We start from the raw sequence: 25,786 nt of genomic DNA on the forward strand, positions 1-25,786 counted from the left end.
GAGATGAAGCTGCAGGCTGTCATGGAGAACCTGCACAGGCAGCAGAGGGCCAAGCTGCTTATGGAGCAGCAGTTACAGCAGCAAGCTGCCGCCCAACACACTCAGGTCCGCACAATTGTCGGTGTAGGGGACGAGCCGATGGGAAGCCCGGCCCCTGAAGCAGAGCAGGCCCAGATGGCTGCGCTGGCAGCCATGCGTGCCGCTGCGGCTGGACTGCAGAGAGTGTCGGACAGCCCCATGTCAGATCGCAGCAGCGGCGGCGAGGACGACGTTGACGACGATGACAATGAAGACGGGGAGGAGCATTACAAGGACATGATGGGTTCAGATGAGGAGGAGCAAATGTGAGTCGTGGATTTATGTTGACATAAATAAACATCAAATCTGTGCCATTGGTGCTTTTTATTGGTGCATTTTTTTACACTGTATTCTGTTTTTAATACACACAGCAAACGGAAATGGGACGAGGAAGACTTTGAAGGCGAGATGGAAGAAGACTTTGACGACGACCTGGCAGAGGAGGGTCTGCCCACGGGCCACGAGGCAGTGGCCCCCGGGAAGGGCATCCTCCTGCTGCCCCACCGTCAACTCCACCCCCACTCCCAGCTGCTGAAGGCCCGCCCCAGTATCGACCAGGAGCCCCGCGTAGCCATCCTGCCTCCCCACGCCATGCACGGCCATCTGAGTGGGCAGGACCATGGAGAGTGGACATACGAGGAGCAGTTCAGACAGGTTAGGACATCTTCGTATTTCTTCATATACCTGCTGCTCTTCTGCTCGGGGTGTTCTTCTGTTGCCCTCATTTTATTGTACAATTACTGTATACGAATGTTGCTACTGGAGTATCAGGCATGTTAAAGTCTGCAGCTTTGACTCTTATTGTCATGTTGACACTGTGCAGAGCCATATCAGCTCAAGCCTGCTGCTGTAGCACACCGAGGATACATAAATCTAAAAATGTAAAAGTAAAAATGTTGGTTGTTGACCAGTGAGCCACATCTGGCCTTCGCACTCCTCACATCATGTCACTTTCCCAGCTGAAGTAATCTGACCAGGGTGGGAAATTAACACCAGCCACCAGCCAAATGTTGATAAACCCTAAGCTGAGGCTTTTAAGTTTGTCTTTGCCACCTGATGTTCTGGCAGGTTACATCTGTTCAGGTCTTAAACAATCAGTTTTTCTGGCAGAGCGGCTTAGTACCTGGTAAGACTTGACATTTACTAACTGCTGTGGCCTAAGAGTGAAATAAATGGGACCACTAGCTGAGGCGGAGAAGCCGAGGACAGCAAGAGACGGAGAGGGGGGAGGGGGCTAGGGTGCATTTTAACAGCTTTACTATGCTGGCGTTTACTGTAAACATGCTAGTGGGCTGGATATTATGAGGGAGGCCCCAGTGGAATAAGACAGGCTGTTTACATGAAGAGATTTAAGTCTTTCAACAGCTACGTTTAGATGGAGGACTGCTGCTGATAAAAAAGATTGAGAGACGGGGGAACCATGTCAATTCCACTCACTGTCCACTACTAATGATTTAAAAAAAACTTTTACTTTTATGTTTATTACTTAATTTCTTTGCATTATCTCAGTGTCCACGGATATTTCTAAAATATTAGATTAGTACAGTATGAAGATCTGCAATGAGATCTGTTTTGGGGAAATTGGATCATAACAGTAAACTTTTCTTCTTACCAGCCTTTGACAAGAAGAATGACCTTTTCTTACAGTTATTTCTGTTTAAGAGATAGTAACAGGATTCATACGACGTCTTGGAAGTTTGGAAAATACTTCAAATTAACAATTTTATTTTTGAGGTTAGGAATGCTTGAATTTAAATATACAATGATTTTTTTTAACGTCTACAACATCTAAAATCTACACTTGTGTAAACCAAACGTCTTTTAATGTCTGAAATGACAGAATTTCCAGATGTGATGATAAAGGCTTTGAGAGTCAGGGGATTTGTGGTTTAGGCACCTTGAAAGTGCTTGAATTTCACTCTTAAAAAGCTGTGAAAACTGTATAATAATTAGCATCATAATCAGTGAGACCCTTTAAACTTTTTCTCTTGCTTTTGTGTAAAAGCTCAGGCTGCTTTACTGGGATTAAAAATGTGGTATATTACCAAGCCACCATTTTATGCAAAGGCAGCTTATATGACATAATGGAAGCCACTGTTGAAATCCAAACACACTCATGGCCTGTAGCAACACTTCACCATAAAAAAACGTGTTTGACAGTATGAGCAGCAGCTTTTCTTTTATCCAACAGAGATTACTAAACTCTTTTTAGAGGAGAAAACTGGTTTGGGAATTGTTAGAAGATTTTTATGTTGAAGCCTTCAGTATGTTAGAGGTAAACAACCCGACCATGTGCTTGATTTTTAAACCTAACCATATATTCTGTAATTTAAGGCCTATTTCTTGTAATTACAGAGTGTATGGAATATAACTCCTCTAAAACCTACTCTCTGATTCTCTAAATAGTCCACCACTCCCTCTGTAAAGCCTTGTGTGAATGACTTGAATACTCTCAACTGTGGTTTGAATATGTCAGGTAGGAAACACAGAACATTTTTATCGTGACATGTCAGTGTCACTGACAGTTATATAATCAAGACAGCCAGTATATTGGCTGTTAAGATAGTGTTACCCAAGCTAATGTTGATTAAAGCCTATGTAACGCCTACACAATGTTAAACTCCTCCTGCTATAAGTGGACAGAGCAGAGGGGAAGATCTGTCATATAAAACCTTCTGCATTTTAACATGATATAGGGAATTCAGCAATAGCAGTCACATATGTTTGCAGGGAGTCGTGCCTCTCAACCTCCTCACTGATGATAGTTTAGAATGTTGAAAATCCAGGATTTTAGTGTTGGACGTTATTCACACAGGACTCATGGATGATTATGGTGATTAGTAATAATTGCAGCTTTAGCCTGTGATTATAAGGCTCTGTAAATGTGCTGTGAAAAGCAAAAATGACCGACCTGTTATGACGATGATAGTCTGTCCACTGATAGTTCTAACCCTGTGTTAATCAAACTCAGTGATTTCAGCCTTAATGTATATTTAGTGAGTGCCATTTTCCTTCTGCTTCTTCTTTTCCTATCTGAAACCGCCATCTGTGGTTTCTCCTCGTCACGTGAAACGGAGACAGTTAAATGTACAGACCAGTGATGTATTGCATTTTCAATGCAAATGTAGTCAGGAGAGGGACAATTATCTATCAAGGCTAGGAAGGCTTCACCTGAAAGCCCCCGTCACACGACCACACACACACATATCTACTGCAGTTCACTGCAATACCCAACTCTCATATGCTGAAACAGACTTGCCTAAAAGGGATATGCAGTGTAGGATGGTAATGTAGCATTGCAACGTAGCGTAGCAGCAGAGGGTAGCAGTGTAGCTTAGCAGTGTAGCGTACCAGTGGAGCGTAGCAGTGTAGCGTAGCATCGTAGCGTAGCAGTGTAGTGTAACAGTGTACTGCAGCAGCATAGCGTAGCAGCATTGCGTAGCAACATAGTGTAGCAGTGTAGCGTAGCATCGTAGCGTAGCAGTGTAGTGTAACAGTGTACTGCAGCAGCATAGCAGCATTGCGTAGCAACATTGTGTAGCAGTAGAGCATAGCAGTGTAGTGTAGCCTTGGCGATCCACAGAAATCTGGCGGATGACACAGAACATGTCATGTACACATTGCCGCACTGCCATGACACAGAGCTGGATTTAAATCTGCAACATTTCTCTCTAAGTTAGCCAAAGGCTCTGTACTAATCAAGTGACTGACACTACGCTTGAAAAACACTGCTCGAGGCCCTCCTGCAACAAAATGTCCTGCTACCTACTTTAATTTTATACATTAATGTTGAGTATCCAGCCGCTGCAAAAGAGGAAGATTTGCAAAAGCAGATTACCATCCGACCTATGAAATCCATTTTTATCATTAAAGTCTGTGACTACTACTGAAAATAAATCAAATCAAATATTGTAAAAGCAGCGCCCCTTAATAACTGGATACGCTGTGTGTGGTTTGGGCATGGGATACATCTGGCTTTGGGTGAGGTGAGTCAGTATTGTTTTTTTAATTTAAATATACAATCAATGTGCATATTGTAAGACAATATGGCAGAGACTGTTTTCAAAGAACCATGAGAGAAAGTCATGATATCCAGCATTGTGAAGACCTTTGACTTGCACTTACTTTCCTGTGTTCTGGAGCAAAATTATGTGTAGGTTGAGTGTTTTGGAGGGCACATTGAGCGGGGAGGAAAGGGTTAAGGCTGTACAGTTTATTTTGGGCAGGTGGGTGGAGGCTGTCGGAATGTGCCTGAGGGAGGGTGATAATGTGGCCACTGGGAACCCCATATCCTCAGCAGAAACCCTGCGTGCCTCTATCAGTCAGCAGCAGTTGGAGCTCTTCCAAACAGAGAGAGGTCGTTTTCCTTTTCTCTGTTACGCTTAAAGCCACGTCATTTTTAAAGTCCCAATATCACGAACAGTGTCTCTATGGGCATCACAACAGCAGTGGTGCATGGCCCAGTCCAAAGTAAACCTCTCCATTAAAAAAAAGCTTAAGGACGTAAGAAACTTAAGTAGAATTGAGGAAAACTTAAGAGAGGAAATCCAAAAGCGATACCCCTCAAGTGACAGGGGATTTAATGTGAGTGGGAAAATGTTGATTATAAAATTTAACAGAAAGTTCTAACGGTTAGTGGAAATATGAGTTGTAATCTAGCAACATTTCACTAAATAGGTTAATTTAAAGTCCTTGAATATCAGTTTTTCACACATATCTAGAGTCAAGGTGCCATGTAGGTGATGAAGCGTGCACACAAACTCCATTTTTAGGTGAGGTTTGCCCACAGGCGTTATGTGTGTGTGTGGCTAAGACATATCAGCTAAGGCCCGACCTGCATTCCTGGTGGATCAGCCGGACACCTTCCTCTCTCCCAACTCTCAGCTGAAAGGTCAGACTAAATCAAGCCAAGAGGCGCTGTCTGTTCGGATGTTTGATTACGCTGTGGTTTTTAAGTGGATCAATCCAAATATTCAAGGCACTTTTTTGAGGGGTGTCATAAGTGGCTGTGACGGGGTGCGGCAGAAATAAATAAAGGACAAGAATTCATGCAGATATCAAATTATGCCAGCATCGTCTGATTATTTTGAAATTGAAACTGATTTGCGTTGCTGGTTGCCATTTCAGCTGAGTTATTTCAGTATTACCACTGCAACCCTTTAGCTCCTCCCATACATCTGCCCCTTTAAACATCCATATCAATATGTCTCTTTGCATTGCACTTTTAATTTCCAAGAAATGTTTACACTCATTTTAAAGTCGATGGTACATGGGCTGTCATACAGCCAACAGGCTTGCATGCATCTGTTCCAATTAGCCGCCAATCAAAGGAAAGGTTTGGCTGCATGTATTTAATCACTCAGTTTATATTTGAATGTTGAATAGATCTAGTGCTGATATAAGTAGACCATGGTGATTTGGAGTTTAAAAATAATACACTCCTGGTTTTCAATTCATAATCATATATGTATGTAATACTAACCAGAAGGACTAGATATGATTGATATATAATTTATACGGTGTCTTGCAATACTTTTTTGTAATGTGATGTCTAACCCTGTGGATACTGTAGTTTCAAAAGTTTCTTCAGTAGAAAGTTACAATGAAATCTCTTGGATTACGCAGATTAATAAAGGAATGTTGTTGTTTTTTTTATCACCTCAAACCCGTTGACTTCCATTTTGTTGGCATACAAGAAAAGAGACGGATAATTTTGTATTTAAATGTTTAAAAAAATATAATAACCAGCAGTGCTAGATATATTTCCCCCAGTATGTAGAAAAATATATGTAGAAAATATATATTACAGCCCCCTGTACTCACTACTTCAAATAAAATCAGGAGGGAAAATGAAATAAATCAAGAACCACAGAGGAATGAGGAACACACAGGAACTATAACTTAACTACTGTATTTGCAGAAGCTCTCCAGCGTGTTTATTTAAAGTGATTCATCTGATTAATTGAGTTAGTCTTATTTTTAAAGCGCTGTGGAGTTTACTGTTGTTGGAAATGTTTGGATCACATCAGCTGTGCCGGCGAGTTGGTGACACTGCACCTCACAAAAATAGCCTTCATGTGAAGTTTGCGGACGTAGTAGCTAAATCTCTCCATGGAAAACAAATAAGCAGATAACTTAGTTACAAAAAATTTGAGCTTGCAAGGCAGTTTTTTGGTATTTTTTTAGTTTGGGAAACCCAATGATCTGAAGAAAGCTAACATTAGCTCGAGTTGGCTGGCTTACTCAACAGAAATATCCAAGTATTTCCATGAAAACAGAGATTTTATTTTGAGAGCGAATGTCCCCACAATACATTTTGGTAAAAACTTTTATTTTGTTTGTAACCATTGTGTGTATAGTCGCAGTAATACTTCAGTGATGCCCATATCTCTTCACCGTTGTGTACCATGGTGCTTACTTTAAAGGACTGGTGCGTAGGATTTTGGGGGATCTCTTGGCAGAAATGGGATATAATACTAATTATGCTGTGTTTTCATTAGTGTATAATCACCTGAAACTAAGAATTGTTGTGTTTTTGTTATAATGAGCCCCTTATATCTATATAGGGAGCAGTTCCTTTAACAGCAAGCCCGCCATGTTGCTCTGACATGTTTATACAGCAGCCCAGGATGGACATTTTTGCATTTTTACGTTACCAAAAGGCCATCGTATGTTCTACTGCATGCTTGGAAAGGGAGTGGCGAGGGGAGTTTTATTGAACTCTGTTAGTTAAGCCTAACCTTCCTTGTTAAACTCGTTCCATTAGTTAGCTTAGAGCTATCTAGATAAACGTGTCGGTTAGCTGCTGGAACTCCTAACATTATGTGAGAAATGAAGTAATGAGAAAAGTCATGACAATTTATATTTTAGTGTTAAAGTTGGTCAATTAGCTGAACTGTTTTCTAGGAACGTTGTGGTCTTTAGCCCGAAAACCTTTGTGGATGTACATTTACAACCTGGTTTCATGAATGTGTAGTCAATACCGTCGCATGCATTCATATAACTGCTGCACTCCCCCGCCCCATTTTATAAACAATATCCTCCTCAGGCCAGAATTCGTCCAAAGGCCACGCAGAGCCTTTGAAGTCTCCTCTCCTGTGTCTCTGTCTGCCTTAAACACCAGCAGCTGGGCAGATGGAGCCCAGATGGACAGTAAAGTAGGGATGTCTTTAAAAATTCATGGCACTCACCATGATCAGGGTGAGTGGAGGGGAGTTGGCATTAAACATTAAATTGCTTACACACACACACACACACACACACACACTCATTGGGAGTGGGGGAGGGTGCTGTTAGCGACTACAGGAAGTGCAGCTTGAATGAGAGCCAGTTGGGAGCGACACTTATTGGGATTGCCCGTCAGGTTTCTGCTGATACAGCTGTCTGATAAGTGCTCGTTGGGTTTATATTCCTCTATAGTTTCATCCAGGCCTTTTGAACTGCCTTGGGGTTGTATGAATAGGAGGGGCCGTGTTGTTTTTGTATTTTATATGAACCTGTGTGCATTTTCACAGCTGTAGAAAAAAAACACTAAAAATCTGCTTTGAATTCCAGAATAAAATATATGAACTTTCTAAATATCCCTCATTACTGTTTTACATTGTTTGACAAAATCATGCATTGAATAAATTGCATTCCATTTAATTAACAGCTTGTTGTCCCCCATCCTCAAATCCACTGGCCCTTTATGAGTTAACAAAGTTAAGAATGAGTTAAGAAATATAAAACTATGTCTTCACACAGCTTGGTAATTACTCAAGCAACAATTTACACACTCCTGTGTTTTTCACCGATCCATTGGATTCAACTCATTATTTGTGCTGAGTACTGAGTCTGCAGGGGTAGAATTAATCTGCACAGGGGGGAGTTTTCATTTAATTTGTTATGTTTTGCCTGGAGAAACCTCTGTGTGCAGCGATCTGCGTTAAACAAAGTGAAAACAAGAGATTAATGTTAATGTTCTCATGTCATGAGAACAAAAGGCCAAAAACAAAGGTTGAGGCACCATGGGAAGACCCCTGAAAGTCTTCCTGTTGAGAGGAGGAGGAACAGCACGGGAAGGGAAAGAGAAGGTGTGACTGAGGGAGCAGGAAAAAAAAAAATCAGCCATTTGGCGTTTGAACCACTGCCAAGTAGAGCGTGTAGTACACGCTCGTTTTGACTGTGAAACTCTGCGGAGCATCATAATCGTGTCCAACGTGCAGCGTGCAGCACGGAGCTGATGTCAGAAACTGTACAGCCATGGGGATTCTGGAAATTGGCAGGAGCTCAATATGGAGGAGGAAAGGGGGGTTGGAACAGGAATGTAAACAAAGATTGCATAAAGGCTGAGGCTAGCTCCTTCGCCCTGTCTTTCCCTTTAGCTGTTGTGTGAGGTTGTATAGATTTTATTTTGGCACACCTCTGGATTATACTAAAGCTTTTTCCTGTTCATATAGGATGAGGAAATGATTATTTTGAGCCAGGGACACTCACGCTTTGCCACTTTTGTCGGTGAATCTTATTTTTCTTCTTCCTTTCTAAAGGACATATGTGAGTGCTGGTTCATCTCTTTATTTCCCCTTTTTGTTCCTGCATAAAGAACCATGCACTTGTAGCCTTGTGTCTCACCATAATCTAAGAAATAGATGTGCACTGAATGGTTGGAGTTGTCAACAAACAAAACACTTAAGTGACATCTTTTCATACTACGGCCCAGTGGACGGTATTCATTTGAACAAAAGCAGTGCGTGTGTGCTGTTGGTCCTTTTTACATGCATTTGAAAAGGTAGCATGTGTCAAAAGCTTTCAGCCGTGAAATAATCAATTGAGAAATAGGTCAAACGCAGATGGAGATACTTTGCTGCACGTTCTCAAGGTCTGAATTCTGTCTGTGTGGTCAATAGTTCAAAGATTATGCAGAGCAGGGCACAATACGCCGACATTGTTTCATAAAAGACCCTACAAGTGCTTTGGTCCACAAACACATTTGACTCCTGTAACATTGGTGTAGCTACCATGCTCTTGTCTGTATGATGGTTCTGTTCACACTACAGATGCAAACGAACCGATAATAGACCTTTTCCACTGCAGATATTTCGACATGTCATAGCAAGAATGCCCAAGGCACAACTAATTACATTGATAACATCTGCATTCCATTTAGATTTTCTCTTTAGATCTTATTGACGTAACGAGTCAAAATATCCGCTATCTTAAAGAGACAGAGATACAGTGAGTCAAGTGGAGTAAACATGGCAAAAAGTGTCAAGACAATTTTGTTTGCTACATATTTTTGTTCTTTTACCACATGAGGACGCTTATGCATGCGTTTGATTATGATACACAGTTCTTTTTTCACACTATTTTGCTGATTGACAGTTGGTAGTGGTCAAGAGATGTAATAATGTCCCAACCAAGGCAGGTGAAAAGACTGAGATACAACGGCAGTTAAAGGTTTAGAGGAAGAAACATTTTTTCCCTGCTTTTATACAAAGAGGACGTTTACAAGCATCTACGTTGGCATCGTTACGTTGGCATCACCCTGGGTTCTACCCGATACTTACGTTTTGATCACATCAGCAAGATATTTTACAAATGAATCAGAGTTTTCCTACCCTGATTAACAGACGTAGATAACTACTTAAGTATCCCGACTATTCGTGCATCTAAACGGTGTTCCTGAGTCATGATCGGGTTACCCGTCTGCGCATTGTCGGTTATAACTGCCTCTCCCCACTCCGCGGCAGTGGCTTTTGACCCAAAAATAGAATGAACCAGGAAGCAAGAAGACACATTTCTGTTGTAATTCTCTCCACAAGTTGTTGTATTTTTGACAAAGGTGAACTGGAAGAAAAGGCCAAAAAGCCGGAGCGCCACCTACTGTACCAGAGGTCGCGTTACTCCTGTCATTTTCCCATTCTCCACCGCTCATGTAAACAGGGTGACCTTCAATTATCTGATTACTCCCTTAACCAAACGAAAGACCATTTTCGGGTTACTGCTGTGCCAATAATGATGCTAAAGCTCTCCCTCTTTTCAACCTTCTCGGGCCAGATTAAATATCTCTTTGTCTTCATCCTGTTTGTATACGAACGCTGTGAAAGACCTTGCTCTGAACCCTGCCCTTCTATCTCTGTCTCCATCTTTCTGCTTTCAGACTCAAACACTATCACTGCATCTGCACTGGCGCTGAATAAATACCTTCATCTTTCACGCATACGCTCATTAGATGATTATCTAGGTTAAGATTTTCTGCCATTCTGAGGGGAAGGCTCATCTACAGACACGTGAAGATATTTGTGAGGTATATAACCAAAATAACTTATGAGTGCGGTATCAGTTATATGGTTTCTCTCTTTCAACATGCTGGTTCATACTATTAAATTGCTGTTACACCCACTTCCCCTCCTTTGCCCTGCCCAGTTTGGGCATCCATCATCATGATACTACTCATTAGCATTGCGGTAGGAGCAGATTGCTCACAGCTACATACATCAAACTCTCAAGGGTCCTGGGAAAGCTGGCTGCTATTTCTGATTCTTATCCAAATCTACATGCCATGGCAGCTGACGGTAGCATGCAGGAATGGAGCACAGCATGTTAGCGTGGGATAGTGCTCATTCTGGTTTCATGTCCTGTCTTCGTCAACTGGTTTTCACCTTTTTCTCGTGTCAGCAGGGAATACTGTATATCCAATTACATCCAACAGAAGCCCGGTATCAAAATCCTTTGGTAAAGCCCTGCAGACGCTCTGATGCCTCACTTACAACTTCTCACACCGTAAAGAAACCATGTCCTCAAAGATTATTGAATTTCTGGCACATTATTGAATTTCAAGAAGTGCTTTATGGCATCAGGAGAATTGTAGTGCCTGGAAATAAAAGGGAAACGTTAGCAGATTAGCCGTTTACAGCATGATATGTCTTCACTCAAACTAGGGTGGAAACCGAACTGTGAAACTTCATCAACAAACCAGGAGAGAGTTAATCTTGCAGATCAGACATATTGTGTTTTGTGCCACAGTTGCCACATTAAGATATGTGGTTTTATTCATTCTCAGTCTTTTAGTTTTCAGGGTAAAAGTGACTGTTGCAGATAAGGTGAAGTCAGATACAGTCAGTCACTACGATGTTGTTTGTCACAGCAGGCTGTTGGCTCCTCATCCTTGGTCAATGGAGTTGATTTTACGAGGTCATCCGGTCAGCTAGGATTATGATGTGTTTGATCCTGCCTGTCAATAAATACTGCTCAGTGCTGCTGCAATTGGACAGCTCTATTGTTGCTGTTAATTGTGTGCACGTGGGGGGATGGGGAGGTGGAAGGGGAAGGGCTGGGCGGAGAGCAGAGGACACAAAGATGAATTCATTATAGATGTCAGAAACATGTCAGCGCAGTTTCTGTCACATTGCTGTCAGCTCTGTTGACTGACTGGATTAAGTTGTTTTCCAGATGAACATTAGAAGGACAGGGAAGCAATTTAATTTGCATACTGCAAAGTAAAGAGTGGTGGCTAATTTCCACTATATTTGAACTGTTCAGCGTACTGATCCTTTTGACACTGTTAAATGTAAGCTGGCAGCCAAGCTGAGCAGGTTTTGTGTGTGTGTGTGTGTGTGTGTGTGTGTGTGTGTGTGTGTGTGTGTGTGTGTGTGTGTGTGTGTGTGTGTGTGTGTGTGTGTGTGTGTGTGTGTGTGTGTGTGTGTGTGTGTGTGTGTGTGTGTGTGTGTGTGTGTGTGTGTGTGTGTGTGTGTGTGTGTGTGTGTGTGTGTGTGTGTGTGTGTGTGTGTGTGTGTGTGTGTGTGTGTGTGTTGGCTTACTTGTTTGTCTTGTGGCTGCATTATATTCAAGCCCGTTATCTATTGTCATGAACATATCTTTCTTTATGTATATCTACAATAGATTTCCCCCATATGGCCAATGGAGAGCTAAATGTCCCAGAAAATTCACACCTGTGTGTTTTAAAATGAAAATGCATAACTTTTGCTACATTTGAAAACACTGTTCATTCCGTTTTAGTTTGAAAACATTTTCAAACTGACCTATATAAAGAGATGCAATCTTAAATAGTATTAATGCCCTGTAGCATTGCCAAAAACAAAAATCACATTTTCACTCTAATGTTCAGTGAAATAGTAGCTAAGAAATAGCTACAGGTAGGTTATTCAAAATACAGTCATAATGGTTCAAGTACCCCTAACTGCAGAGTGTGATTCAAGGTTTCACCTCAACGAGAGTCAAGGGTCTGGAGGTCGAATGTCTGAAGGGGTACAGGACTGGAAAATGTTTGGGAAACACTTTTTAAGTCCGAGTTAACACTGTTTGATTCTAAGGTGCTGATGCTTTCTACGTTTTAACACTCATTACCGAGAGATGAGCAGTGATAGCCAGCATGACTTGACAAAGAAAAGGCGCAGATAAGAAATCCAAAATCATTCTGTGTACAATCAAAGCGAGGAGATACAGCAGTTACAGCTCTGCTCACATTGTTTGAATAGCATGTGAACTCTGGAAAGTGTCCAGCAAAAGGCTCAAAGAAGTACTGGGAGCAACAACGAGAAAGAAAAACAAGAACATGGACTTGTCACTTAAAGAATCAGTCTTCTTTTATTTAGCTGTCAAGCAGCAATAAGTCAGTTGGAGCGTTTTTTAATATCTACTGTTGCGGCCAGATGCTGGCTCTGTTTATCAGCCGAACAACAGTCCAATCCCAATATAATGATCCATAAAAGAACAAATATGGAAGCTCTCTGCTTCTCTCCTGTACTGCAGTACATCATGTTGTGTGTTTTGTAAACTGGGCTTTACTGTGTCTGATGACTCTGACGACCAGCATCTTTTGATGGAAAAATGAAATGTGACTATGGTGTTTAGTGCCTAAAATAGTGGCGAAATTCAGCAGAGCCCTTGACTGTGAGCTGCCTGTTCTGTATGTGACCTTACTGTGATGAAGGTAATCAAATAAAGCTTCAGTAGTAAGAGTTTTGCCTTCATTGCAGTAAAATTTAATTATGGGCTAAGCCCTCTCACTGAAATTCCTTCTGTTCACAGAGGAAACTGTGTTTTTACTCAGGCCAAACTTGGGCCAAAAGCTGATGAACCCGTTTCACAAACATGAGATCTCTGCTCTTTATTAGCTTTTTTCACAGAAAATATCCTCCTCCCAGTGTCCTTCCAGAGAGTTTTGCCATCTCTTGTGTTGCATCGTGGGATTAAAGCACATGCTGTGACCTTATGTTTTCTTTGTGGGAGTAGTGACTCGATGCTGTGGCCGTGTTTGCTTTGGTTCATTGGTGACACTCATAAAAGGGATTTTGCCTGGGACAATGTTGTGTTTGAATATGGCTGATCATGTGTTCATGATCAGTATCAAGACCCCCCTCAACCCGTCACTCTTGAAGCCATACATTCCCATCCCCCGATTTGATATAACAGCAGCATTTTTCTTCTGTTCAAATCAGGCAAGATGACGTGTAGAAAACAAGTTCATACTAATCTGTTGCATGAGAAGAAACCACTCAGGGATTAATATGAAGCTGTGAAACTGGTCCTCCAGGATTGGGTTGAAGGGGATTTAGTCTCAGCGTAAACCTGGTTTCGGCTGTGAACAACCACAGGAAATGTTGCAAACATGGTATGCAAGGGACAAATCCCACCTCACATTTATCACTCTGTAGCTCTAGAAGTTAGTGTATAAAACTGTTATAATCACAGTATAGGACTCAACTTGCATCTTTTCTGTAGCTACCTGAAATAACACACCAGTCAGCTGTAAATAGAATAAAAGAGCAGGACCCTTACATAATCTCTGCTGCACAGGCAACTGCTGTGTAAGAAACGGATTCAAAGAAATTAATTAAAAAACTGATATGATATCATGATATCGAGCTGATATTGCTGCAACTTAAAAAAAAGCCAGTACACACAGTATAGTATTTAGTGTTAGGGTTTTCTCTTTTGTTCTGGGAAAATTCACTCCATTTTTTTAAGGTTAACATTTAAATTGTTGATTGCAGCCTTTAAATCTACTTGATTAGTCTGTGTGAAGAGGAACTTCTAACCCACTGCATGCATGTGCATCAGCATGCTGTTCAGACATCACATGTCCTCTGAGAAGCCAGTTCTACCTGAAAAATTACCTTCACAGCAACAGGATTTCGGTCAAACATTTAGGTCCTCAAATCCTTGTACACAAAAAGTAAAAGCTGGGTTTCAGTCATAATTTATTAAACTTTTGCCCAGAGAGAAAGAAAGTGTGTGTGTGTGTGTGTGTGTGTGTGTGTGTGTGTGTGTGTGTGTGTGTGTGTGTGTGTGTGTGTGTGTGTGTGTGTGTGTGTGTGTGTGTGTGTGTGTGTGTGTGTGTGTGTGTGTGTGTGTGTGTGTGTGTGTGTGTGTGTGTGTGTGTGTGTGTGTGTGTGTGTGTGTGTGTGTGTGTGTGTGTGTGTGTGTGTGTGTGTGTGTGTGTGTGTGTGTGTGTGTGTGTGTGTGTGTGTGTGTGTGAGACCTTAAGGTGATTGGCAGATGTAAAGAAGCATGCAGATGATACCCCGGTCACCTCTCAGTTTTGGTTTCAGTTGCAAAGCCACTATTATGTGCTATGTGACACTTGTGGTTAGTTAGTGATTATTTGCATCCACTGGATTTTTGGCCTATGTATAAGTTATCTGCAGATGGGCTGTTGCTGACTTACATGCACAGCCCGGGCGGGAAACTATCAGACAGCGGTCGAACACTAAACACTTGTTTAAATGGGTCTGTGAAGTCTGACACTCTTGTCGCTTCAGCAGCTAACCAGACAGCATTTGGTTCACCTTCCACTGTCACCATTTGTCACCACCAGAACATTCTTCTTATTCTTTGATACTAATTATAAGCTTGTACAATATTGATCGTGGCTTCAATAGTGGTTTAAAGTGTGGAAAGAGTTTTGTAAAGTCACTGTGCAGCATATTAAACGATCAGGAAATTTGAAGTCTTATATTCAGCCCTGCTGTTTTTAATGGACTTTTTTTTTGTAGGGGATTCGGTGAAGGGTTGTTAACTGGCACCCTGCGTTACCAGTTGGCCCAGTTTCTAGTCATTTATCTAGTTGGGTGTGAATGCTGAAAGCTGTACGGGTGGGGGTCTCTATGAGGTTTGTGCTGCGGCCACCTGGGCTTGATCGTTCACATTGGCCCGTTTTTACAGGATCAGTATTGCTGCTCCTCACGCAGTGGTAGCAGCTGTTTTTCAGGAAGCCTTAGGCCGTTCCCGGTAAGGTCGGTACTGGGTTCTTTGTCACCATGTTGGTAATAGTCATCCAGTGTTAAACGCTGCCTGTGGCAGAGAAATTAAATAGAATGAGAGTTAGGCATGTAACCATGGCTCTGAATTCTGGGTAGTCGCCAGAGTTGTCGATCACTCTGAATCTTGGTGAGACCAGTAGGGATATCTTTGATGCTCATGGAGACGGGGCCGGGTCACATGTGACTTTGTTGACATTACATACTCGACCTGTGCATACCCGAGATGGATAACATCCAATGTTAAGCACTGCCTCTGGCAGAATCCATAGAACCATAGTTACATACGTAACTCTTGTTTCCTCTCGTTTATCTGAATTACAACGGTTTAATCCTGGAGGGACCGTGCCCCCGGGAACACACTATAGCCATGAAAACCTATATAGGCATAGAACATCCACACCCACCACGGCATGATAAAGTCAGTGTGGGTGTGTGTGGACAGGAGAGTGATAATGTACATAGGGAGCTGAGAGAGAGAAGAGACAAATGAGAGTAAACAAATGAGATGAAAAAAAGAAGAGTCTAGAAGAAAGAAAGTAAAAACAGAGAAGACTAAAAGAAATTGAGGAAACATAATGAGGGGTGGCAGTGGTCATGCTGGTTCGACAGGATCCGGATTGCACTTTAGTGTGCTGTAAAACCTAAAACCGCAATCAAGATACCCCGATATTTAATTTCATCACAATACGAGTCAATACGAGTGGTAAATCCATTGTCCATTACCAGCTTCTGTCCGAGCCGCAGGTTGTCATCTTTTAAAGTGAATATGAAGAGTGATGAGGTCATTAGCAGCCACTGGACAAACCTTGTTTTGTGCTTTTTCTTTTGATTTTTACTCCTGTTGCTTTCCACCTGTTCTTTGACATCATGGTGTTTGATCAAGATGTAAATTAAGCTATTATATATTATTATTATTATTATATATATTATAAGCTATTAGATATTCTAAATTAAACAATATTTGGATGAAACTGGTTCCACCACATGGCTAAGCATCTAAAGCATGTTATAGCATCGGTTTACTTCCAATATTTAACTCCACACCCAACTATAACATGATTTATGACTTCACTTCAAGCTGTTCTGAGCTGTTTCACATATGAACCCCAGACAATGTCCGGAGAATCAGGTCCAGAGTTTCTCTTTCATGCAGCACGCCACCTCCTTCCCCGTGTCAGATGTGTTCTAAATGGAAAAGGACGCTTGGTTTAGGCGGCAAAAGGCGCTGGGTAGAGGGTGTAGGAGGGAGGACATTACGTGGTTTGCACCGCGCCAATTGAGCCGGCTTCTAATTTGGTCATAAACAACCAAATTAATTTTTTCTGATGATTTTGGTCTTGGTCCTTACTGACAGAAGATCCCAAACCATTTTCATTGGCGACTTTGTGTTAATCACCCTTTTTCTTAGCCATCAGAGGTTTGTTTGCCGCCGCATTACTATATGTAAACGTCACCCAACTCTGTGGATACACCGGAGAATGAGGGACTGTGTTCACACCCGGTCTTTGTACTTGTCAGCTGGAAGGGTAAACTCTGTTTGATGCCCAGTCCAACTGGATGGGATCCTTGCGTTCTCAGATACAGCCCCGTCGGTTCATGTTTAGATAGTTTAAGGTTTGGTGTGTGTGCGTGTGTGTGAGAGAAAGGGTCTATTGTTACAGCAGCAGATTTAGATTGCAGACCATGCGTCATTTAGCAGTTTGATTGCGGTTATGTTTGAAAATTGCGATACATTAATGATTTGATAAAGTTGTAAATAGGACGTAAATTAGGTAAGGTAACTAGTAAATAATATTTAAAGGGCAATTTCCTATCTCATGTCTTAATTGGATTAATTAAAGAATACTGCAGTTCATGTAAATGTCATAAATGATTCTAGTAATATGTCAGGTGATGTTATAGGCTAAAGTCTTATAGCTATTAGAAACCTGGACAAAAACACTTCCATATGCCGATCATGTGAGATGCATATCACTAGGAAATAGCATCTCTGTATCTTGAATATTATCCCAGTTTTTGCAGATGGACCTACAAAAGTAAAATTCAATCTTAGAAACTTGGCGGCAGACAGAATCAGAAGGTAACTGATGCGAGGATTTAGATTTTAGTCACAAGTTCATTAATACAAAGCAGGATATCGTGTCCATGTCGGTGTTAACAGCAAACACTGAATGAGACTTGAAACTGGATATGCATCAGTAAGACTGATACTGTGAGCGTGTTCACACTTCACTGCGGACTGACAGCCCCTACATTTGGCAGGGAAACAGGGAAGTTACACACTGCCATGTCAACACTGTTACTCTGCAGTTGCACATGTTTAAATTGCTGTGATTGAAGAAACATTGCGTGGAAATATCCTGCTTTAATAATTGATTTAGTGCTGTGTTGTGTTGCTTGCACTGGTTGCTCCTGACATACTAGAAAAAGTGGTTAAACTGTATTTTGGTGGTTCAGAAACCTTTTTAATGCCATGTTACCAGATCTGGAGCGACTAGGATCTGGGCGTTAGCCCCTTGTTTCCACGTGATAGCGCTTCCACTACGCCACTAGGGAAATATTTGTTTGTGTGATCAGGACAGAAAGAGAGGGGTCGGAGGGAAGGCAAATAAAGCAACTTGGGGGGATGGGCGGTGAGGGGATAATTTCCAAGATTTATGGTGCGGCACTTCACGAAATGCATGCATCCTGTAATTAAAACTCCCCCTTTGCCTCCAGCAGGCCTCTTCAGTCCCCACCCCTCTGCTCCCTCTACCCCTAGAATATAAGGTCTCATGGCAGTTTGGTGTCACTAATGAGGGCTGAATGCTGCAATGAGGGGCAGACTGGTCATGGTAAGAGGCCACTACGGTCAACAATCATACCAGACTTGAGCTTGACAAGCCTTTCATTTTCATTTTTCAAACACAAAAATCTTTGATTAACCAACTGCAGTTTGTTGTTTTATTCACCGTCACTTGCTGATGTGGTGGCAGAACAGCTGCTAGTGATCCGCAAAAAAATCTCAGTCTCAGTAGTACATTTGAGTCAAATTGAGCACAGACTCGTTAAATTTTTAATCAGTGATGCAGCCAATACATGTGGCATGATGATGATTGAAAATGTCTAAATATAGAGTTGCAGTTAAAGCCAATCACTCATTTAGCTGATTGACAGGCAGATTCTCCAGTGTGGATATGTTCTGCTTTTCTCGTTTTATATGATTGTAAACTTGTGGGTTTTGGATTGTTGGTCAGAAAGGAGCCCACATCTTCAAGTTTCTTGTTTTGTCTGATTAACAGTCGAAAATACAAAAATATTCAATTCAATATCACAAAAGATCCGCAGCAAATCCTCCCAATATTTAGAGACTGGCACATAAAAAATAGCCATTCTATACTCCCAATGAAGCCACCAGACTCTATTGACAAAAACAATCATTTTTTTGATTGTTCTTGTTAGTGGGGTTTGATTGTTGTTGTTAGTGGTGTTTGAAAAGGGTTAGCAACAAACAAAACCAACAAACAAAACAAATGTTCCACCTACTGTACATGAACTTAAACAGCCCCACTTCAAAGAAATCTGAACCATCACTTTAATCAATAATAGAAATAGTTGCTGATTAATTTTCTGTCGAACTATGGATTTCTTTTGCTGGAGTATGTGATGGTTGTGTAAGTGACGCGCTGTGAGGTTAATGATTTTCTGTGATATGAAATTCTCTTAACTGGAGTGTATAACGTTAGTTGTGGCTTTGCCTGTTCGCTTTATGCTGTTGTCTGTCTAGTAACAATCCTGTGTTTCACATCCTCTCAATGTCAATAACAGATTATGAAACTCCATGACCTCACACAGATTCTCCATCACTGATGCAGTCTAACTGTTCACGCCTCGGTACAATAATGAAGCCGGTCTCCCCTAACTGTATGAGAGATTGACTGTTAGCATCGAGTCTGTGACAAATAAATAGAAAGACCCTCCGACGAGATATTTCACTATCACGCTGCCAAGCTAGGCTGGAAAACTTCAATGGCCCCACTGTACTCCCCAGAGTTGGCGCCCCACTTTTACTGCTAACTTTCTCCCAGAACTTTTCCAGAGGCCCGGGGCCCCGCTAGCAGCTGGACCTACAGCAGGTTCTCATCAAGCCGGACTGGCCCCGCAGCAAGTTTCACTCTCTCTGTCATCTCCTTATGATCAGAGGGCAACTGATTGGTTTCTCGTGACAGATCTTAAAAAGTGATCTGTAACAGTGAAGGGCATTTTCTGTCAGCTGCTGTTCGCCACATCCTGACGGGCTCAGATTTCTTTTGTGGCAGCAGAACGCCCCTGTCTTCTCCTTTTTGGATCTCAAACGTGTTGCATTTGATATCAAATCAGACGTTGTTGCTTCATCTGTCTCTCTCCTCTCCTCTTCCTCTCCACAGCTGTATGAACTGGACAGAGACCCAAAGAGGAAAGAGTTTCTGGATGACCTCTTCAGCTTCATGCAAAAAAGAGGTAGGTGTGTAGGTGTGTAGGTGTGTGTGTGTGTGTGTGTGTGTGTGTGTGTGTGTGTGTGTGTGTGTGTGTGTGTGTGTGTGTGTGTGTGTGTGTGTGTGTGTGTGTGTGTGTGTGTGTGTGTGTGTGTGTGTGTGTGTGTGTGTGTGTGTGTGTGTGTGTGTGTGTGTGTGTGTGTGTGTGTGTGTGTGTGTGTCAGAGACTCCTAATAGTTGAATATATAGGTGGCTGGCCCCTCCCTTCCTCTCTCTCTCTCTGACATATGACACAGCACCATCTACTCATCTTTCACTCACATGGGTGGGGTCTTTATTCATTTCGGAGATGATTGCTTTATGGTTGCGCAGCCCTTCGTCGTTCCCAGGCTATAACTAGAAGGGACACATCGTGTCAATGCCTGGGAATGGATTGGTTTACCTTCCCAAACTGCTGCTCGTCCACACGGTCCTGCATACAATTCTAAAAACACACACACACACACAATCTGACTCAGCCACCATGCAGGATCTTCAAAACTGCAAACTGAGCCAAAAAATCCCATTTCTCTTCATCCGGACAACTCATCGTCATATGTAGGAAACTGATGCAATATTGTATTTGCATGTATTGCGCGCACAAATGCTCAAAGGCTCATTTCAGATCCTCCTTCTCTCATGATACCAAGCAGCCTTGTTAATTTGACAAGTTGATTGATGGCTGATTTAATCAGATCAGCGAGCCGACAACAGACACGAGAGACATCAGACATGTGCTCACAACTGAAAAAATCAGTACTAAATGTTTACAGTGTCAGAGCCAACGGCAAATGGGCGGCTCAGCCGAGTCCGCTCTGAGAATGTGAGAGCGCCATCTGTAGGTCGTGCCGTTAACATGTAACCCAGGGTTGAGGTGGGATCCCTCTCCTAGGACGGACAGAAATGCAATAGATGCTTTGTGTACAAAATAGACTAATATAAATATAGACGAGCCATAAGACAAAATGATACATGGAATTACAGTGAACATCTATAAAAAAAACAGAACCAGGAGGACGTAAAGCAGCTTCTTGATCCATCAGATAGGAGAATAAAACAGAGAGAGAAGATTAGAGGCTGAATCTCCTGGAGGACGGAGCTCCTACAGAGAGAAGAGCAAGACTGAGAGAGTGTCTTGCAAAGAGTTAATATTATTCTCATCGGCAGGAGTATAACCTCTAGGCTTAAATGAGACTGAGACCGACCTGCCAGCAGGATAATGAAAGAATATGCAACTAATTGAAAGTTAAGGCAAGATGATGAGTTTTGAGTCTGGTTTTAAAGGACCTGAACAGAAACAGACCATCTGATGTCCAGAGGGAGATTATTCCAGTGGAAGGGGGCATGATGGGCAAAAGGCCCTGTGACCTTTTGAATTCTGGGACGGGAGTCCTGTATTCTCTGAGCGAAGGGAACCTAACCCTGATGGAGTATATGGTTTAAGGAGATCAGACAGGGAGGAAGGGGCGTGCCCATTTACAATTTTATAAGTCAGCAGGAACACCTTTAAGGTCTCATATTACCAAAGGTGAGATGTCCATGTCTTCATGGAAGGTAAAGCAGGTCAAGGTGCTGTAAATGCTGTGAAAGTATCAAAACGCTCAATCCACAGACAAATGCACACAGCCCGTATTCTGAAACTGTGCCTTTAAACGAGCCGTCAGGACTTTTTATTTGAAAAACCTGAAAACCTAAATTAAAAATGAAAGCTGTACAAACATTCTCTCAGTTCATCTACAGCAATTCAGACTCAGAGACAATAAAACAGTTGCGTTGATGCTGGGAAACCAAATTTTTCCACACAGAAAATTGATCAGGAATCAATAAGGGAATCGATACTTGATAATGACATAGGTATCAATAAAATCTGCCCATCCCTAGCAATGAGTGTGTTTTTGTTTTTTGTTTTTTTTTATCTCTGTGTTGACCTTTCCCCTCTGCCTGTGTGTTACTACAGGAACCCCAGTGAATCGTATTCCCATCATGGCCAAGCAGGTCCTGGATCTGTACATGCTCTACAGGCTTGTGACGGAGAAGGGCGGCCTGGTGGAGGTCATCAACAAAAAACTGTGGCGGGAGATCACCAAGGGACTCAACCTGCCTACCTCAATCACCAGTGCAGCCTTCACCCTCCGCACACAGTCAGTACACACACACACACACACACACACACACACAAAGTGTGATCACACCTCCTGTTGTTTTCTTTTGGTCTGAATTGCTGCTGAAATGTTACTCAGTTACAGTTATTTATTGGACAGTTTGTGTGACTGTTTTGGTGCTCAGAATAAAGATCAATTACACAACTGATTTGAGTTTCTATCACAACTTCCATACCCATGATTTCAGCAGTAGGGTGAAGCTCAGGACATTCCAACATTAAGAGGCTTTTAGTAAAAAACAAACAATACTTTGTGTTCCTGTCAGATACATGAAGTACCTGTACCCATACGAATGTGATAAGAGGGGTCTGAGCAACCCCAACGAGCTCCAGGCAGCCATCGACAGTAATCGGCGGGAGGGCCGACGACAGAGCTTCGGCAGCTCCCTCTTCACCTACTCGCCCAACGGGACGCCGACCATGCTCTCCTCGCCGAAGCTCCCCTCAGCCAGTGTGGGCCTGACAGGCACCAACGGGGCCTCGCTGACACCCGTGCATAAGATCAAGAAAGGTGAGATTGACTCCTGGAGTCAATTTTTGAAGACTTGGAAGCATAAAAGAGGTAATTTTGAGTCATCCGAGTCTATCTGATCTCTGCAGTTAGGACATTATCACACCTTGAGTTTCAAAGCCGTATATTTACTACCAGAATTCAGATGTAGTGAGTAGTATTTCTTCATCTTTTCTGTTAATTAATTAATTCTACTGTAAAACATCTTAGTCAGCAGTATCAATTCTGCTGTAATCTTAGTCAGTAGTAACTCAGTGTCTCAGACCTGCTATTTTTCTGTCAGTGCGGTTAGGCCGTAACGTCATTTATATCTTGAATAACTTAGATAACACATCATATTCAGTTGTGTTTGAGTCACATTGCCTGTTCTCTCTCCCTCTGTGGCATCCGACCAGAAGAGGAGGGAGGCCACCCACATCCAGGGTTCGGTGTGGCTCGTCTGCCAGTGGGGGCACTCGCAGGTCACACAGTGGCTGCTGTGCAGGTAGCAGCAGCTCAGGCAGCTCAGATGGCAGCTTTGGAGCAACTGAGGGACAAACTGGAGGCCGGCGAGCCACCAGAGAAGAAGATGGCGCTGCCGGCCGAGGAACACCACCGACTGCTGCAGAGAGCGCTGCAACACAACCTTCTGGCCATGACCGCTCAGATACCCATGAACATCCGCATCAATAACCAAGGTACTGAACACACAGCAGAGTTTCTGATACAGCTGATGTGAGTAGAACAAAAACAACAACTCAGACGTGTGAGTCTCACACTTTAATGAGGTTTCTCAGACAGAAGAAGGTTGATTTTTGCCACCACACTGATGTGAAAATAAACAGTCAAATCTATGATATATGACTGTTGTTTTGATAAAAGGAGATCTCATCGTCAGCCTGTCAATAAAACATTAATGCATTAGTATAATTACAATCATGCATTAGTACAAAGGATGATCTTCCAGAAAGATCTACTTCAGAAGAAAAAGCAATACAAATCTATAATGGAAAAACTGCTTAACAATATGACCACATCACTTCTGCTGTGGGCACCGTGGTGGATTTTCCTTTTTTCACTGTTTTACCCTAGAACTGACACAAGCTGGAGTTCCCACCCTCTTCCTGGCAGTTAGTATCTCAAGAAATTATCGTCATCTTATCAAGAACCACAGCACCCAACACTGAGGAAGTAACCCTCTGCAGGCCTATATGTTGACCTCTTTAGCTTATAGTAACAGCATTCACACACACACACATAAAGCACATGTGAATGTTCGTCTGAGAGGGGATTCCCCTCTGCCAGCAGACACTTTGATCTTATAGCAGCGTTTGTCTCAGTTGCTGTCTATCTGATTGAACATGCAAACTGTTTCTTAGTACTGATAACACAGGTGACTTCAGAGAAATGTTGAATTGTTCTTGAAAATTCACCAAGTTGTTTGTTCTGCGGGAGAGTATTGTGTTCTTGGTTTACAGATGAGTAGTTTGCAGTTAAATATTGTAGTCAAGGGAGAAGTCGACTTTGAACATCTTATAGTCTTTATATTGAATAAAACTACAGTTTTGTTAACAGAGCTCTACTTTTATGGTTTGTCTTCTTTGTAGACAGCCGGCAGGACTCGGCCCTGAACCTCACCACTAACGGCACAAGTAGCATTAGCATGTCAGTGGAGCTCAACGGAGTGGTGTACACCGGTGAGTATCACTGTCTTGTGGCACAGGTCACTTCCTGATCACCTCCTTCGGTATATCTCGGTAAATGTGCACTTATTTTGAAACGGAGATGAAATTTAACAGGCGCAGTTTGTATTCTAACCTTCAATTTTGTGTCTTTTTCCTGTCCAGGCGTTCTTTTTGCTCAAGCAGCAGCAGGGTCGGCTTTGTCCGGTCCACCTGGATCGTCTGTCTCCAACAAGACGGTCAGCAGTCGTGTTGCTCCACAGCAGCAGCAGCAGCAGCAGCAGAACACACCTACCTCAACCTCCAGCAACCCGTTGTCTTAACAAACTCCCAGCCTTTCCCCTTTTATTTTTTTTATTACCACGCTAAGTAAAGCCAAAAATCAACCTCATTTTCTACATAATCTATGCCAAAAAGATAGAACCATAAAATGTACAGAAAGACACAAACTGAAGCTCGGATCACTTGAAGTACACTATCTCAGGTTGTATCTCACCAACTCACCTCTTTTGTTCTTCATAGCCAAAATGATTTCGGAAAAAAAAAAGAAAAAACATCTCAACTGAGAGCCAGTATATGCTAAACAATGTTTGCACACCCTGTGAATTATTTATTTCTGCATAAATGTACAGATTATTGGAGAACAAAAGAGAAGGTAATAACTGTTTACACACACAAACACAGCTACTGATTTACAGAAATGTTTTACCTGTAGGGGAGAGACTTTTTTTTCCTTTTATTTCAACTTTTCATTGTCATTATTGTTATTCTCTTTACTGTGTTTTATCATTTAAATCTTTAACAATCCTCTCACTGCGGGAAAAAAAATTATATATTTAGAATTCTATCAAAAACAAATTATGAATATCCTCTATTTTTAATCAGAAAAGCTTTAAAGGTATATGTTGTTTTGTCAGGGCATATAACAATGTACCGTTGTGACCTCATTTTGTGTAAAACCTTATTTACATGGCAGCCATTTTGGATTTATTTGGAAGAGTCCGCTGCGGGTCTGCACTCCTGTTGTGTACCGAGACACACGTCATATCAACGTCACAGATTCTCCAGTGAATACAAATGTAAAACAACTGGATCTCGAGAATGTTATGGACACGTTTGCTCCATTTATTAATTGCTACCAGAGTCTTGGTAGCTAATTATCCAGAATGCTTCGGAGCTGACAAATTCAAATAGTTGTCGTGGTTCTTCTTCCTGAGACAGCTGGCTAATTTTGATCTAAAAATCCTCACCTGCTTGTTGACATACGGTCAGTTCAATGTATATCTGTGCCAATCTCGCAGGTAGTTTGTCAAACTTAGTGTTCAAAATGGCTGTTTTGTAAGAGTAAGGTCATTCGTGCAGGTGGAAAAATGAACTAAAGCCTTTCTTGAGGTTTTTTTCCCCCACGCTGCACCTCAACACGCTGGACTTTCTGAGCCTCAGCGGTGTTCACACCGACTGCTTCTGTTCGGGGTTCAGATCGTATGTGAATAATACACGTTTTCGATTGTTCTCAGGTGTCCATCTGCTCATCGCTTTGTACAGCAATGCTTCTCAACATTTTTATCTTTTTTTTTTATTTTATAACTTGGCCTTCTAGTGGAGTGATTGTCTTAAGG

The 25,786-nt window shown here is 42.0% G+C and overlaps 1 protein-coding gene across 3 annotated transcripts; it reads left to right on the top strand.

Annotated features, from left to right (window-relative positions):
* On the top strand, positions 1-25,786 carry arid3a (AT-rich interactive domain 3A). Of its 3 annotated transcripts, none has more exons than XM_083911546.1 (8): positions 1-344; positions 450-732; positions 19,748-19,820; positions 21,792-21,975; positions 22,262-22,557; positions 22,902-23,183; positions 24,093-24,182; positions 24,333-25,786. In XM_083911546.1, the coding sequence occupies exons 1-8, from the start codon at positions 4-6 to the stop codon at positions 24,488-24,490; spliced, it is 1,707 nt and encodes a 568-aa protein (XP_083767672.1). In that variant the 5' UTR covers positions 1-3; the 3' UTR covers positions 24,491-25,786. The 3 variants fall into 3 exon arrangements, with proteins under 3 accessions (XP_083767672.1, XP_083767673.1, XP_083767674.1); XM_083911547.1 differs by having other exon boundaries at positions 22,262-22,506; XM_083911548.1 differs by having other exon boundaries at positions 22,262-22,506; positions 22,905-23,183.

This window comes from Echiichthys vipera (assembly GCF_963691815.1).
Source record: "Echiichthys vipera genome assembly, chromosome: 3".
Classification (NCBI taxonomy): Eukaryota; Metazoa; Chordata; class Actinopteri; order Perciformes; family Trachinidae; genus Echiichthys; species Echiichthys vipera.

Coding starts and splice junctions, on each gene's coding strand:
- arid3a (XM_083911546.1), top strand. CDS start 4: ATGAAGCTGCAGGCTGTCATGGAGAACCTGCACAGGCAGCAGAGGGCC. Junction 733..19,747: donor ACGAGGAGCAGTTCAGACAG/GTTAGGACATCT, acceptor TCCTCTCCACAG/CTGTATGAACTGGACAGAGA. Junction 19,821..21,791: donor CAGCTTCATGCAAAAAAGAG/GTAGGTGTGTAG, acceptor GTGTTACTACAG/GAACCCCAGTGAATCGTATT.